At 35.2% G+C, this 17,219-nt stretch overlaps 4 protein-coding genes across 4 annotated transcripts; 3 read left to right on the forward strand and 1 right to left on the reverse strand.

Moving 5' to 3' along the window:
• Positions 1 to 1,441: 1,441 nt before the first annotated feature.
• CBG07175 lies at positions 1,442 to 2,108 on the forward strand (the record flags this gene model as incomplete). The annotated part of the gene is made up of 2 exons (XM_002632234.1): positions 1,442 to 1,619; positions 1,933 to 2,108. The coding sequence occupies 2 exons, from the start codon at positions 1,442 to 1,444 to the stop codon at positions 2,106 to 2,108; spliced, it is 354 nt and encodes a 117-aa protein (XP_002632280.1).
• Positions 2,109 to 6,399: 4,291 nt separating this feature from the next.
• On the forward strand, positions 6,400 to 9,539 carry CBG07173 (the record flags this gene model as incomplete). The annotated part of the gene is made up of 5 exons (XM_045243163.1): positions 6,400 to 6,483; positions 7,206 to 7,329; positions 7,407 to 7,550; positions 7,882 to 8,677; positions 9,257 to 9,539. The coding sequence occupies 5 exons, from the start codon at positions 6,400 to 6,402 to the stop codon at positions 9,537 to 9,539; spliced, it is 1,431 nt and encodes a 476-aa protein (XP_045093375.1).
• A 319-nt stretch (positions 9,540 to 9,858) lies between these two features.
• On the forward strand, positions 9,859 to 10,491 carry CBG07172 (the record flags this gene model as incomplete). The annotated part of the gene is made up of 3 exons (XM_002632232.1): positions 9,859 to 10,080; positions 10,158 to 10,374; positions 10,421 to 10,491. 3 exons carry the CDS (start codon positions 9,859 to 9,861, stop codon positions 10,489 to 10,491), a joined length of 510 nt encoding a protein of 169 aa, XP_002632278.1.
• Positions 10,492 to 10,804: 313 nt separating this feature from the next.
• Positions 10,805 to 16,659, reverse strand: CBG07171 (the record flags this gene model as incomplete). Its single annotated transcript, XM_045243164.1, has 6 exons — positions 10,805 to 11,613; positions 12,474 to 12,945; positions 14,806 to 14,922; positions 14,988 to 15,194; positions 15,282 to 15,344; positions 16,651 to 16,659. The coding sequence occupies 6 exons, from the start codon at positions 16,657 to 16,659 to the stop codon at positions 10,805 to 10,807; spliced, it is 1,677 nt and encodes a 558-aa protein (XP_045093376.1).
• Between the last annotated feature and the right edge of the window lie 560 nt (positions 16,660 to 17,219).

The following is a 17,219-nucleotide window of genomic DNA, read 5'->3' on the forward strand; positions in this document are numbered from 1 at the left end:
CCTTCAGAACCGGAAATTTCCCATTTTCCAGAACTTTGAAATTTTTCAAATAATTCGAAATAATGTTAAAACTGATTGTGAATTGCAATTTAAGCCTGAAATTAATTGTTCGGTAAGAAAAAGCTAAATTAGAAACATAAGCAAACCAATCTAGCGAAGAGAAGGGTGTGTCACCCCCAATCCGCAAGCTTCAAGCTAAATTATCTCGCTTCCCACAAAAGATATTGAAAAGTAGTCAACTGATAACATGTTTGTCATAATATTTCAAATAATTTTATAGTTTACAGTTTTTTGATATCTTTTACAGAAATCGAGATAACTGTGGTCAAAGTAGAAGTAGCCAGTTGGGTCTGCTAGACTACAAACTACATAGGAAACATTAGCAGACACATCATGCGCGTATTAGAAATGCGTCAGTTGGGTCTGTTAGACTACAAACTACATAGGAAACATTAGCAGACCCATCCTGCGTGTAGTAGAAATTCATTAGTTGGGTCTGCTAGACTACAAACTACATAGGTAACATTAGCAGACCCATCCTGCGTGTAGTAGAAATTCATTAGTTGGGTCTGCTAGACTACAAACTACATAAGAAACATTAGCAGACCCATCTAGCGCGAATTAGAAATGCGTCATTTGGACCTGCTAGACTACAAACTACATAGGAAACATTAGCAGACCCACCATGCGCTTATTAGAAATGCGTCAATTGGGTCTGCTAGACTACAAACTACACTGGAATCATTAGCAGACCCATCATGCGCGTATTAGAAATGCGTCAATTGGGTCTGCTAGACTACAAACTACACTGGAATCATTAGCAGACCCATCATGCGCGTATTATGAATGCGTCAGTTGGGTCTGCTAGACTACAAACTACATAGGAAACATTAGCAGACCCATCATGCGCGTAGTAGGAATGCGTCAGTTGGGTCTGCTAGACTACAAACTACATAGGAAACATTAGCAGACCCATCATGCGCGTAGTAGGAATGCGTCAGTTGGGTCTGCTAGACTACAAACTACATAGGAAACGTTAGCAGACCCATCCTGCGCGTATTAGAAATGCGTCAGTTGGGTCTGCTAGACTACAAACTACACTGGTATCATTAGCAGACCCATCATGCGCGTATTATAAATGCGTCAGTTGGGTCTGCTAGACTACAAACTACATAGGAAACATTAGCAGACCCATCATGCGCGTAGTAGGAATGCGTCAGTTGGGGCTGATAGACTACAAACTACATAAGAAACATTAGCAGACCCCACTACAAACTACATGTTTTCTATTTTAGACTACAAACTACGATTTCCATATTTAGCAGACCAATTTTTCTATTCTCTTCCTCTTCTTTCATTTTTTCGTAATTTCGATTTTTTCCCATTTTTTGAAAAATTTCAACTTTTCAAATTTTCAGCAATACACCAAATTCCTCCAAAAATGAACAGTCTAACTGTCTGGGTTTTCCTCTCCGTGTGTACAATCTCTGCATTTTCTCTTCCATTCTATTCGAAAAGAGAGCTCGCTCCATCGCTGACTCTTCATCGAATTAATGCTCTCAAAGACACCATCGATCAGTTGAATGACATCAAAAAGGCAATGAGATGTCGGGAAAGAGGTAAAAAATTCAAAAAAAAAAAGAAAAATTCTGGTTACTTTTATGAAAAAATCAAGCTTCTAGCTCGATTTTGAAAGGAGTTATAGACCGATTTGCTCTGAGGACGCGGGTGAACGATTAAAAACCCCTGCGTCTCTACAGCGCCTCTACAGGTTTTGGTACTCTCTACATGTTTTTTTACTCGTTCACCCGCGCGATTATTTTGAATAGACAATAACTCCTTTCAAAATTGAGCTAGAAACTTGATTTTAATTGCAAAATATCATAAATTTCACATTTTATCTTTGCATAGTAAATTCAACTTGATTTTCAGCCAACGAGCTAGCATCAAAGCGCTCAAAACGAATGATCTCTCCATCCCTGCGTCTCTCCGAACTGATTGATCCATTGGTGACGGGAGAGAGTGTGCCAAGTGAGGAGGCGCAGATACAATCACAAATCGACGATGAATGTGTTGGATTTTATCACGATATTCCGTATTACTTTTAGATGAAATCTGTAAATCTGAATTTCGCTGTTTTTCAGCCATGAATTTTTCTTGTCTGCTTTTTTGAACACATTCTGAAAATCCAATGAAGTCATCTCAATTGTTTTTTATATTTTTCAGATTTTCAGAATTTTAGAATTTTAGAATTTCAGATATTTCAGAATTTTTTTTGAAAAACTAAAAAATTGATTCTTTAGAGTTTCAGTGGATTCTCTGTTAAACTTTTTGGATTACTGTATCACCTGAAATCTCAAATTCCCAAATTTTTAATATTTTTTGAAAAAAAAATCGTGAAATATTTTTTTCTCCAAAAAAAATTATCATCCTCTGATAAACTCTGATTCTCAAAAATCGAAATTCATTAAATGTTATTATTGAAAAAAAAATTTAAAATTCAATATGCTCATCATTTGGCAGTTCGCTGTTCTCCTCTTCATTATCAATCCCACCAAATGCGATAGTACAGTAACCACAGAGGAATCTAGAACCGTAACAAGGTGTTTTTGTGGAAAACGAATCTCAAATTCGAATTCCACGTTGCCAATTACTCCTACCTCTAAATTTTCCATAGTTGCAAAAGGCCATGCCGGGCCGGGCCGGTAGACGAATTTTCTCGGCCCGGCCCGACCCCGGGCCGGCCCGCCTACTGTTGAAATTTTCCAATGAAAATTTGGGTGATTTTTTTGAATTAAAAAAGAAAAAAAATGTTACATTATTTAACAAAATTAACAAAGTAGAAAGTAGTCGAAAAATAGGACGTTTTTGTTTAATTTTTTGAAAAAATTCCAAGAATTTCGATAAAAATTCAAAAAAAAAACAGCGTCTGTATGTACCCCGGCCCGGCCCGCCGAATTTCTCGACGGGCCGACCCGCGGGCCGGCCCGAGATTTTGCAACTATGAAATTTTCAAACCGCTAGCTCAAAGTGTCGTGAATTCTGGTGTTTAGTCCGTAATTCCGTGTTTGCGGACGAAACACCAGACTTTACTACACTTTGAGTTAGCGGTCTGAAAATTTGGAGGTAGGGGTAATGTGACACGTGGATTCTGGTGGTGGTGTCAGAAGTTTTAGTTTTTTTCAGTGCAACCATGGAAAAGACTCCGCAAACTTCTACAGTGCTCCCTGAAACATCGACAGTGCCAACTACAGTACTCCCAATAACTATTACAACAACAATAAGAATAATCAAAACCACAGTAACCGTCCCAAAGACTGCCACAAAAATGCCACTTGGCTTACAGAAGAAGGCTCCAATAGAAGACGTGACGTCTTCTAAACCAGAAGACGTTGAATGTGGCGGAGAACATATTTGTTTCGATGATCAGCCAATTGGAGAATCGGATGGGAAAAATTATTGGAACTTTATTTTTGCTCATTTTTTGGGATTTTTAGTTTTTAATTGGGCTGGGTGAAGTGGAATAATAAAAGTGTAGTTTGTGCTGGAGAGACTACAAACTACAAAAAATCGATTTTTTAAATCCTTGGAAACGTGGAACAGATTTTTTTCAAAAATCTAAAAAAAATAATTTTTTTTGAAGATTTCGAAAATTTTGTTTTTTTGGAAATCTAGAATTTTTACACGTGGATTTTCTAAAATGAGCAATTTTGGTTTTGTAAAAAATTTAAGAGCTGAAAAAATTTTTAAAAGTTAATTATTTTTATTATTCCAATTTTTCGATTTTATTTGGAAATCTGGAATTTTTCCACGTGGAATTTTTATAATTGGCAGTTTTGGATTGACTTTCGGAAAATGCAAGTTAAAAAACCTTAGAATGTTTTTTTTCGAAATTTTTTGAAAAAAAATCAAATGAAATTTTTTTTGTGAAATTTTAGGATTTTGTTTTTAGGAATCTGAAATCTGAAGAAGCAAAAAATAGGAAAAAAGTTTATTCTGAGGAATCTGAATTTCCGTTCTCTTTTTGGTTTTGTTTCCAAATTGGCTGATGAACTGAAAGATTTTTTGAATTTATCTTGTGCTGAAATGTTTTTTTGCAAAATGTTTTTTTTCAAAATTTCAAAATTCACCTTTACTTCATTTTCTTGTTTTTTATCGGCTAACTACTAGTAGAATCTTGTACGCTGAAATTTAAAAAAATTATTAGGTTGGCAGGAAAGTAACTGTCCATTTTTTTATTAGAAAATAACACAAACACAAGAATAACCCAGAATTAGCAACATGCACCGTCGTCATCCCCAACATGTTGGCAATGTTCAGGTAACCTGTGGGTACCACCCTTCCAAAAGCCAGCTAGTGGCAAGTCAAAGTATCCCTCCAGTCCATTTTTTCAGGCATCAAGTGTGTTAAAGTCCTCAAGCTCAAGTTATCTGAACATTGCCAACATGTCGTGGACCACGACGGTGCATACTGCTAATCTTGGATTACTTTTGTATTATTCACAAATAAAACAAGGGACAGTTACTTTACTGCCAACCTAATAAAAAATTAGAAAAAAAAACAGCTCACTTTAAATTCCCTTTCCAATAATCGATGCTCAGAACGTCTGAAAAAAGGATTACTGTAGATTTATTTTTTTTTAAATCGAATTGAACATTTTATAGAAAGACCAAAGAATTTCAAAGAACAAAGAATTACTTTTGACAGATTTTTGATACTTGAGGAAAATTTAAAACTGATTTTTAATTTTTTACCGAAGAGGTGATTTAAAAAAAAGGGGCGGAGCCTAGGAGGTTTAAAAATGAAATTAAAATAATAGCGGGAAATTTAAAAATTGAGGTTTCAAAAGTTAAAAAAAATTTTCTCGTGAACTTAAACTGTATATTTTGCCACGTGGCGGTCCTAATTTTATTCCCCATAAATAGCTGGAAAAATCTAAAAATCAATCAGTTTTTATCAAAAATAATTGTCCCGGAAAATCGACTAAAAGAAATCAGGCAGCAATTGTGAGTTTTTGAAATTTTCGAAGAAAATTTTATAAAATTTTATTTTCAATTTTAGAAAAGCTAACAAACGGCAATCGTATCAATTACCGAATCTCGTCGCTAGATACATTGAAATTTTCCAAAAAAATGTGAGATTTTGGAATTTGTAATTTTTTTTTCAAAAACTTATTTTTTTTCAGAAAAAATTGGAATTCATTTCTTCTGGGTGAAATTGTGGAAGAAGGATCAATGTGAACTTTTTTTGTAGAATAAAGTTGTTGATTGATCGATTTTTCTTTTTTTTTTCAAACTTTCTTGAATGAAGTTATTTAGAAAAAAATCTTGAAATTCTGTAATTCTGTAAATCATAAATTCTGAAGTTTCGAGTTTCTGAATCAGCATGCTTTCATAGTTGGAAATTTTGAAAAAAATCTGAAATTTCAGAAAAAATTCAAAATTTTTTATGTAAAAAACAAAAACAATATAGTAAAAAATCATTCCTTTCCGTCGTTTTTTTGTTCAAAAAATCACCTAGTTTTCTTTTTTCCTCTCTTCTAAAATTATCAATTTCCTATGCTATTTGTACAGTGAAAATCGGAAAAAAAATTGTCTGATAAGTGAGAAAAAAGAGGAAAAAGAGGAGAAAAAAAGTGTGTATTTGACTTCCAGCCAGCCCATCGACACGAATTTTTTAATTGCGAAATGTGGGTGAATTTCTTTTTTTGTGTTAATTTGAAAATAAAAAGGCAAGATTTTTAGTTTCATGCTTTGTGCTTGTGAGAAATTTCAAACTGTGTTTTTAACTGTTTTTTGTCATTTTTTGAAATAAATTTTTGAAAAAAATTGAAAATTCTGAAAGTTTAGCAATTTCTATTTTTAAACATATGTATTAGAATTTTAAGAATTCAGAAAGTTTGAAAATTTAAAACTTTCGGTATTTTAAATTTCGGAATTTTGGATTTTTGAATTTCGGAATTTTTGAATTTCTAAACTTCAACAATTTTAGTGGTTTAGAATTTCAGAAATCTTATGAATTTTAATTCGGAAGCCAAAAACCCCAAAAGCTCCAAAAAACTTCAATTTCAGACTCTCAGAATCCTAAAAATTTCAAAAATCCTCGAAAACCCGAAAATTACAAAAACTATAAAAAATAAAAATCCCAAATAATAAGAATTTCAGGGTCTCAGAATCTCTAAAAATCAAAACTTAAAATGTCATAAAACGCTGAAATAAACTTCTAGGTTTCTACATTTTTGAAAATTCAGAAATTCGATAAATTAAAAAAACCCAAAAACTTAGAAATGATTCCTATTTCCTCATATTTTCCGATATCTGAATTTTTTAAAAGTTAGGCTGAAAATGTGAAAATTCAAAAATTCTCAGGGTAAAAGACCAAGAAGTTGAGGATGAGGAAATGACGTCATCTGAAGCCACGTCATCATCACAATTTGAGAGACGACATAGAAGAGACTCAGACACGATAGCTATTGGGAATCAAGTGAGTCACATTTTGGTCTTCTAGACTACAAACTACACATTCAACCCCCTAAAAATGGCGTTAGATTGAAAATAGAAAGAAATGAGTATCAAATTCAATTTAAGCGCAAAATTTGGATCTGGAAACTTTTTTGAATGAAGTTTCAACGTTAAGTTTGAAGATGATGGTTGGTTTGCTCATGTTAGAGTTGTAGTTTGTAGTCTAGCAGACCCAATTGGCCCACCTTCAATGCGCGCATGATTGGTCTGCTAAAGTTTGTTCTGTAGTTTGTAGTCTAGCAGACCCAAGTGAAAGGCAACCCTAACCGAACAGAGTGGGCCTGCTAGGCTACAAACTACAAGGTAAACATTAGCAGGCCAACGCAAGAGGTGGCCTGCTAGTGATTTCTTTGTAGTTTGTAGTTGAACATGCCAAAACGAATGGAGCGTGCGCATTGAAAGTTGGTCTGCTAATGTTGGAGCTGTAGTTAGTAGTCTAGCAGACCCAAGTGAGAGGAGATACCCAGTGAAGACAGTGGGCCTACTAGGCCACAAACTACAAGGCGAACACTAGAAGACCCACGCGTTCACTTTAATAGTTCTTTCTTGTAGTTTGTAGTCTAGCAGACCCAACTTTACGGTAAAATCAAGGCGAAAAACCTCAAATTCGAGCTAAAAACAAAAAGAAAAAAAACGTTCTGCTAAAAAAATACGAGAAATTCAAATCTGACACTCTTTTCACAGGCAACTGCCAACAAAACCGTCCGTTTTCCGTCAGCTCAATTAACAAATGAGGATTTTGTGAGGATAGACTCATGGAGGCACGATAGAGGATCAGAAGAAAGAGAGTCCGGGGGAAATTGGAAAAGTGAGATTTTTAGAATTTTTCTGAAAAAGTTTTGGAAACTTTTTTTAATTTCTGAAAATAAAAAAATATTCTTGCAGCATTTTTCCAACGCTGTGGATGTATAGAATCCATTCGACACTGGTCCAGAAGACGTCAATTTTGTCTGGCAAGTCTTGTCATTTTACTGCTATTTTTTATTGCTTCTGCAATCGTTTTATTGATTTTGTTGCTGGTTAATAGTGGTGAGAAATTTTTTTTTTGGATCTGAAAACCCAAAAATCTGGAATATTAAAATTTCTAGTCATTTAGAAGTTTGAAGATATTGAAAACTCAGACGATTTATTCTGAAAGAAAAAATTGAAATTTCGAAATTTAAGGAATTATTGAAAAACGTTGAATTTTGGGAATTTTCAAAATTTAGGAATCAAAACTTTAGAATTTTTAGAATTTCATAATTTTTGAATTTTGAAGAGCTTTCGGATTCTAGAAAATTTCAGGAATATATGCAATTTTTGAGTTTAGGAATTTTCAGTTTGTAGGAATTTTTGAATTTCAAGAATTTCCAAATTTTAGGTACCAGTAACCACAATTACGACGTTCTGACGAGTCCAGTACCCCCACCAACACCACCGAAACCACCAACAGTAGCTCCAGAATCTCCATATCTCTCAGCTTTTGTCTTTAAAACAACTTCTGAATTCTACGATTTCCAAGTGAAGAATTTAACTTCATTTACTCCGGAAAATCTAGGTTACAAGTGGCAAAACCGGATTTTCGGATGGTCCCAAATTTCAAAAAATCTCGTTGTTTTCAATCCAAACACTACGAAATCCCAGATTTTCATTTTGGATTTTTTGGATACCTGGGATTGTTCAACCTGTCAAATTCTGAAAATTCGAGATAACGTGGCAAATCTAGGGATCAATGACGTCATCTATTGTTGCTCAGATTGTGTGGGCGGAGTTTATCACTGCTCCGTGAGAGGATTCCAATTTGAGATCCAAGATCCACCATGTGAGATTCAAATTCTGAACAACGACGATTTGTACATGATGACGTGGCAGGCTAGCACATGTACACTACAAACTACAATGTTGAATGGAACTGATGGATTTATGCAAATCGGAGAGACTTCGAAATGCCCAAATACCACAACGCCTACAAAACTGTTGAATCCGATTCAGAATCTTGTGACGTCTTCTGAATTTCTAACTGGAAGTTTGGAAAATGGTCCCTCATGGGTTTTGGATACTGTAGTTAGTAGGAAGGGTGATTTGGTACTTTTCGATATTTATCAAAATTTGACAAATGTTGTGTACTACGGGATGAGCGTTAATGGAACCAATGGTACGGATACGGGAGCAAGGGTGTAAGTTTTTTTCAATTTTCCAAAAAATTTAGATGAAAATGAACTAGAAATTTGGATTCCTCACAAAAAACTAGTCTGCAAGTTTTTTTCCCGGTCGAAAACAGTCAAAATAAAAAGAAATCGTTGAAAATGATTGGTCTGCTTGGCTACAAACTACAGAATGAGAATTAGCAGGCCAACGGACAGTTTTGTCGGCAAAATGAGTGTCAAATTCAAAAATTCCGTAATTTTTTGAGCAGAAAACCTATTTTATTTTTGTGTCTAGCACGAATTTGAAGGTTTTTACCTTGAAGTTGGGCCTGCTAGACTACAAACTACAAAGGAATCACTAGCAGGGCAACTTTTCTAGTGAACGCGTGGGTCTGCTAGTGTTCGAGTTGTAGTTTGTAGGCTAGCAGACCCACTCTCTTCACTTATATTCTCCTTTAACTTGGGCCTGCTAGACTACAAACTACAGCTTCAACATTAGCAGGCTAACTCTAACCTTCAAACGTATCGCTAGAACTTCGTTTTAAAAAGTGTCTAGACCTAAATTTTGAGCTGAGCACGAATTTTATATGCATTTCTGTCTATTTTCAGAATTTCCACTCGTATCGACGACGATATTGAACATCAACTGATCGCTGTGATCTACCCTACCCATTTTTACGTTACACGAAAAAATCTACAATCTGGATGTGTTACAATTTTGACGGACCCAGGATACACCGAATATCGATTTGGCGGCGTTTTTGGGGGCGGAGCTTGGATTGGTGACGAGTTGATGTTATGGTTTTTGGAAAGGGGCGGAGTCAATTATGCCACGTTTCAATTCAAATTTCCCGATGATTATTCATGTCCCCATCAGAAGCCATTTGATTGAGATTGTTTTTGAAATTTTTACGGGTTATTTTTTGAAAATAAAACTTTTTCTCCTATTTTCAATTTTTTGAGTTTTGAACATCTGAAGAATCGAAGATCTAGAGTTCAAAACTTCACTAAAAACCAGAAATCGACTTTGCCTTCAAGCTGTGAAAATCTCCTAGATACCAAAAACCATGACAACGACTTTTCAAAGTTTTCCACACTTTTGCTCTTCATTCTTTTTCACTTCCCTGTCTCAAAAATGAATCCTTCCCGTCTGATTTCAGTTTTGTTTTTCCTATTTTTCCCATCTCAAAATTCAAGAGAAAGATTACAAAATGGTGACCGTAAGGGGAGCCCCTGAGCCATACTCCAGTTTCCCAATGTCAGTAAACACGGGAGCATGGGATGAATGTGTCCAGATATGTTTCTTGAAATACAGTTGTTTTTTGGCTTATTCGAATAGTTCATTGATGTGTGTACTGTATGGAGCAGGAGATGTTAGAAAGATAAGGAATGATCAAGAGGAGTCAGAAACTCTAGAGAAGGTTTCTTTCAAGGTTATTAAGCTTAGATTGAAGATGATAGTTGCTTACTGATTCTTATCTTTTTTCTATCAAAAACCAAAATAATTAAGATCGAAACTACTAACAAGTGTTCAAGTGATCCATCTGGAATGTTTGATGGGATGTTATCTAGTTTCAAGAATTCTAAATTTAATACTGCTGAAATTATCACATCAGAAAATTACTATGAAGTTAAAATTATTTCCGAGAACATAACCGACTGTGGGATGCAAATTAGACCTGAAATTGATTTTTCGGTTTCAATTCTTGGGCTCTTCATGTTCATATGTAAGCCTCAATTTGAGATTTTCACGTAAATTTCAATTTTTTTCAGTGGTGATTTTGTTGCAACAGGATACATCATCATTTCCCCGGCATCGTCATTTCCCCGGCAAAAAAGACTGAATATTCATTCTATATTCACTTGAACAAAATTGTTAAAACTCTCGACTTCTGTATTACAGGATTTTTTAAAAAGATTCATTTTGTTTTGAATTATTAGATGAGGATCCAAGGAGATGAAAGATATATGCATCATACAAAAAATGTGGTTAAAAAAAGGATACAAAAATTAACCGAGTTTAACAAAATTAGATCAAAAATTAGGTCCTATGAACGATGAGATTTCAAAACTTTCAAACGGAAAAAAAGAGATTTCGGGTATTGAGATTTTAACTTTTTCATAAATAAATACAAAGAGATTCCAATAAAACAGTTCCTACATCAAATTAATCAATCCAACTGACGCATATCTGGCTCTTCTCGGATTCCCAAATTGCCAACTATTCTCCATGCAGTGGTACTGCAACTCTTCCTTTTTCAAAAGAATCTCATGAAGTCTCTCCTGACACATCCCCTCCGATTGCTCATCCTTCTCAACCTCATTGAACTCAATAAACCAGTTATCCGATCCATGACTCTCCCACTCCGCCGACAGCGATTTCCAAAGCTTCTGAGGCTTTCCAACCACATCATAAACAGCCATCAAAGATGACCAGAGACTATTATGGAAGATCGGAATCTCGGTTGGCTTTTTGAATTTCTTCAACTCCTTCTCTTCAGCGAAGCTTCTGAATTCCTTGACAATGCCGTTGGATTTCCCCTTCTCCATCACTGTAAGGTACCAGTTTTCGAGCATCGTTGGAGTTGGAGATGGCTGATTAGCTGGCTTGACAGGGAAAATGTAGTTGTCCCCTTGGATCGGAGGATCCGCCCAGAGGTAGCTATGAGATAGTCCGATATTTCTTGCCAAATCGAAGTAGATCAAAACCAACTCCTGATAGACTTTAGTCCTGAGGGAGACTGGCTCGAACATCTTGATGCTATCCAGACAGTCAATTACCATCCATGTCTTCCTAAGGTTACGGTATTCAGATGCGAAAATTGAGAAGACGATTTGATCTACGTTATTTTGCCTCTGGAAGACGTGGATTGCGCGTGAGGCGAATTTGATGACCGTCCCATACTTGGCAATGAATTTTGACTTCCAGGAGGGTGGAGCCAAGTCTCCAGTCTTTACGGAGTCATCTGGAAAATGCAGTACCGGTTAATAAAATGATTTTTGGAAAATTTGACCATTTTTCAGGAGTCTGGAGCTCTTTGAAAATTTTGGAGGGTGTAAAACAGACCTAGATTGGAAATGCCATGCCGTTTTTCACATGTTCAGTACAAACACGATTGAAAATTGTTTTTTTTCAACTTTTCATGTTTCCTAGCGATTTTATCGCAAGAAATTGAGTTTCAAGTCGCTTTGTAACCCAAAAATTCGAATTTCGCACGTCGACATGTCCACGAGGAGTACAAAACATGAAATCTTCAAATTTGTTTTTGAAAAATTCGATTTTTTATGATTCCAAGTGATTTTCCAGCAAAACACCGAGTTTTCAGCTGCTTTGTAACCCAAAAATTCAAATTTCACGCGTCAACTTGTCCACGAGGAGTACAAAACCCAAAACCCCCGGTTGGTCGAATTTCAATGGTTTTTAGTCATTGTTTTAGGTTTTTCGAATTTTCGGACTTTTCAAATTGAAAAGACTTTTTTGGAGTTTCAGGAAATTCAGGCTTTTTGGAATTCGAGGAATTTTTGGAAAAATTTGAAAACTTGAAAAATTCCAAAAGATCCTAACATTCCTGATGCTTCAAAAAAATCCTACAAATTTGAAAAATCCTAAAATTCGAAAATCCTAAAAAACTTTCAAAGTGATTCGAAAAGACGGAAAATTGGGTCTTTCAGGAATCGGCAAAAAGCTGAAACACTAGAAAATTTTAAAAAATTCGCTGAATGCAAAGTTTTTAATCCAGGCCTGTTTTACACTCTCCAAAGTTTTCAAAGAACTCCAGACACCTAGAAATGCCGAAAATTAACTGAAAAATATGTTCTTACTCACCGGCACTGTAAAAAGTGCGCACTGAAATTTTCTGGAATTCCTGGTCTTCTTCCAGAGCCTCCTCCAAAAATCCATTGATCCTTTCCTCGATGAAATTTGAGTCTGGGGAAGATCCAGAGGCATCTAGCATCAATTTGAAGGCTTCTGGAGCACAAGTCCTGCACAGAAACTGCTCAGGCTCTCCGTAGAAAAATGAGCAACACTGATGCCAGAGTCCAGAGCATTCTTGGCACTTGAAGACTTCTTCAATTCTGTCATTGATATTTTTTTCTTGTTTCCAGCCATCCTTATTTCCCATTTCCTTGAAGCATGTGGTACAAACTGCCTCCTGGAATTCTCCTTGTTGCTTTCTAGGGACCCAGTAGATGTCGTTGGGACGGATACGGCAATCTGGGGCTCCAGAAGTGCATTGGTGGTTGAAGTTCGAGTAGGTGAGATCGGGATTTTCAGAACAGCACATGAATTGAGGCTCCTAAAATAGGAGAAAAATCTTAAAACAGATGTTTAGAAATCGTTTTCGAGGCTTTGCTATGTTCAAAATGTAGTTTATATGCTAAGATGTAAACTAATAAAATGTGTAGAATTTTATCCTATTCATTCAGTTTTTCTCTAGCTCTTATAGTTTTCAAGATAATCGCATTCAAAGATTGGAGTTATAATAAGTCTGCTAGACTACAAACTACACAAGAAACATTAGCAGACCCATCATGCGCGCCTTACTAGGGAAGGCGCCAACTCGGGTGTGGCGATACGGGTGGTGACCTATATCATCTGAAAGCTGACATTTTCCTGATTTCAAATCTGTTTTTAAAAAGTGCTTTGTCGCGGTAGTTTTTGAGAAAATTGGGTCGAAAGTTTCGAAAAATGACGTGGATTTTCAATCTCATTTTCCTTCCTCACGTATATAAGTTTTACTGTGTTGAAAGATTGTGGAAGCGTGGTCGAATGGTTAGTAAGGAAGAATATGGAGCGGGTGCTTTCTGGTTCGACTCTTTTTTTGAACTAATTCTAGCATTAAAAATTTTTTTTCGAAAATTGAAAAAATGCCAAGGGGTTACCCCATGGCGATTTTCTCAAAAAAAATTTTTCCGAGAAAAAGAGAAAACCTTTTCAGATTGTAGAAAAGCATACAAAATACGGGTAACATTCAAATATAGCCAAAAAAAAAGTCAATAATTCCTTCATAAACTAACTCCAAAAATGAGAAATTAGTACTGTAATCACTTTCATAGCTTATATCTTTTTTCACAGGGCCGGGGTGGAAAAACTGATTTCAGTTCTGTAATCAGCGTACCCAAAAGTACCAATGACAATAGTTTGAGCAAAATCAAAAACATGCGGTTTGTCTAGAATCTTCAATGGATCACAATCCTTTGCAAATCTTGGAAAAATAGATGAAAACAAAAAGTTTCGAAAATAATTGGTAAAACACTCAAAATCAAAATTTCTACCAATTCCAAGTATATAAAACCATATAGGATCACCTAGAATTCAGATACAGTCACCAGAAAAAAACGAAGAAAAAATTCAAAAAAAGTTTAGCATCTCGAGGGAGTCGAGCCAGAAAGTACCCGCTTCCTATTCTTCCCCACTTACCATTCGACCATGCTTCCACATTCTTTCAACGCTTCAAAACTTGTATACGTGAGGAAGGAAAATGAGATGAAAAATCCACGTCATTTTCTGAAACTTTCGACCCAATTTTCTCGAAAACTACCACGACAAAGCACTTTTTGAAAACAGATTTGGAATCAGGAAAATGTCAGCTTTCAGATGATATAGGTCACCACACGTATCGCCACAACCGAGTTGGCGCCTTCCCTAGTTAGAAATCCCTCAGTTGGGCCTGCTAGGCTACAAACTACATGAGAAACATTAGCCGACCCATGATGCGTGCATTGAAGATAGGCCTGCTAGACTACAAACTACAAAAGAAACATTAGCAGACCAATATCGCGCGCATTAGAAATGCGTCAGTTGGGCCTGCTAGAATACAAACTACATAGGAAACATTAGCAGACCAATCTAGCGCGCTTTGAAGAGCCTTTTATCCTTAACTTTGCCCAATGACCAATTATCTCTGTCCCTATAAGAGATATCAAAAATCTGTAAACTGATAAAATGTTTATCATAATATCAACAACATTTTGTAGTTAACAGTTTTTTGATATCTTTCACAGGAATTGAGATAATTGGGCTCAAACATTGTTACAAGTGTTACGTAATTAAAAACGCATATTTTAACTCAAAAAAGATTCCAAAGCGATTTTTGCAAATATTTTTTTTTGAAGTTAGCTTTAGAATTCAGATGTATAAGTTTATAAAAGGGTACCTGTCTTTTTGCTTTCTTCAATTTTTCATATCGAATTCCATGGGTCTCTTCTTTTTCCAAATCCTCATGCCCTCTCTTTTTTTGCTCTTTGATGACTAACGTATAGTTCTCGGGTGTCTGAAATTGGGAAAGCATCTTTTTCGAGCTATTTGCATTTTCAGAATTCCCAAAATTCCACTCACCTCGTTCTTGTCTTTTCGAATCTCGCTGAACTCTCCAGTTGCGTTTTCAATGTCCGGGGAAGAAGTAGAGGATGATTCCTCATTTTGCACGTTTCCAGATATGAATGATCCGAGAAAGTTTTGAATTCCTGTCATTGGGGACATATGATCCCGGGGGCACGAGATGGCCGGGGAGTGCTGGGTGGAGGCCTGGAAAATCTGTTCTTTCTATGTTTTCAGAATCTTCTCTAGAATAAAATTTTTGAAATGTAAATTTTTTCAGAACTTTAGAAAATAAAGAAATAAAAAACTCACTTTTGCATACTGGCTCTGTAATTCCAGATTCTTTGAATCGACGATTTCGAAAATTATAATTTTCTGAAAATTGTGAAAATCTATAAATTACAATTTTTCATAAATTTAATCAAAAAAATCCTGTGAGGTTTAGAAAATCATAATTTTCTAAAATTCGTTATAAAGTGGACAACTAAAAACATAACCAGCCATGCCAAGCTGAAACTTTTTGAGCTCAATTATCTCAATTCCTATGAGAGATATCAAAAACCTGTAAACTGATAAAATATAGCTTATATTGTGATAAATATTTTATCAGTAACAATTTGTTGATATCTTCTACAAGAACCGAGATAATTCAACTCAAAATCGACGGTTTGGGTGGGCTTTTAATAGACGCCCACAAAAAACCGTCCACTTTGAGTTCATATTATCTCGGTTACTGTAAGAGATATCAAAAATCTGTAAACTGATAAAATATAGCTTATATTATGATAAACATTTTACCAGCTGGTCAATTTTCGATTTCTCTTATAAGAACCGAGATATGTAAGCTCAAAGTGTATGTATATCTACTATCAGAGGAAATACGGGAATTAGCTAATTAGCCAAATTAGGAAATATTCTCTAATTGCCAATTTTTCCAACTAAAATCCTCCAAAAAGATCGATTCAAAAACAGTAAGAAAAAGAGGGGAAAGAATGGAAATGGGATGATAAAAAGCGATGAAAAGGGCAGGCACAGGAACGAGATAGTGTGTTATTTGAGGAGATTACAGAGAAATTGTAATGGGAATTGAGAACCAATCGATGGGAATATGGAAAGCAAAAAGAAAGGAGTTGTCAACATTTCGAAAAAAACCATTTGAATAGTGTGCAAAATAAGATTTAAAAAAATCGATGGGTTCTGAAATTCCGAAAATTCTAGTTTCTGATGTTCTGATGTTCTAAATCCATTTTTAATCTCATCTTTCCCCTTGGCACCGTAATTTCAGCTAGAGGATTCTGTACTTTGTGGGATACTGTATTTTCTGAGATACTGTAATTTTTGGGATACTGTAAGTTTTATGATACTGTGATTTTCCGGGATGCTTCAGTTTTAGGGATACTGTGTTTTTTGAGATACTCTAATTTTTGGGATACATTTATTTTTGGGAAACTGTACTTTTAGAAATACTGTACTTCTAGGGATACTGTATTTTCTGGGATCCTTTTAGGGAATTAGGTTTCCGATTTGATAAAAATATTTCGAAAAAGGGAACTTTCAGATAAAAACAAAATTCCAGAATTTCAAATTTTTTCAAATTTCGGACAAATTTCAAAATCTTAATTCTCCCATAAAAATGTCTGTTACTTGGCCAATGACCAGCTTCAAAGCCTATGCAAAATACCAAGGTCATTTTCTATTTCTCTGCGTCTCTCCAGAACAGTACACTCTCTCGCCCTCTGGGGTGTGTATCTGCGACCTCGTGGATACCAAAACATGAGGAAGAAAAACAACATTTTTCGAATCGGAAAAATACAGTATCTCAGGAAGTCCAGTACCCTAAAAGTACAGTAACCCTAAAAAAGGTATTCCTGAAAAACTAACAATATCTCCAAAAGTACAGTACCCCTGAAAGTACAGTATTCCTTAGCATTTTAAAACTTCGAAAACTTCCAGAATTTCAAATTTTTTGAATCATCAAAAAAAATTAATTTTTTGTTAGAAAATACCAGAAATTAAGATTTTTGGAATATAAAAAAATTTAGAATTTCAGAAAACCAGAAAAGTAAAATACCAATACACAGTATCCCCTAAAAGTACAGTATACCTTAAAGTACAGTACCCTAAATTTCCAGAACTTCATAATTTTTGAATTTTCAAAGAAAAAAATCAATTTTTTGTTGAAAAATATCAAACCTACAGGAATTTTAATTTTAGGAATATAAAAAGAAATTCAGAATTTTAAAAATCAGA

The sequence above is a fragment of the Caenorhabditis briggsae genome, assembly GCF_000004555.2.
Source record: "Caenorhabditis briggsae complete genome, chrII, whole genome shotgun sequence".
NCBI lineage: Eukaryota > Metazoa > Nematoda > Chromadorea > Rhabditida > Rhabditidae > Caenorhabditis > Caenorhabditis briggsae.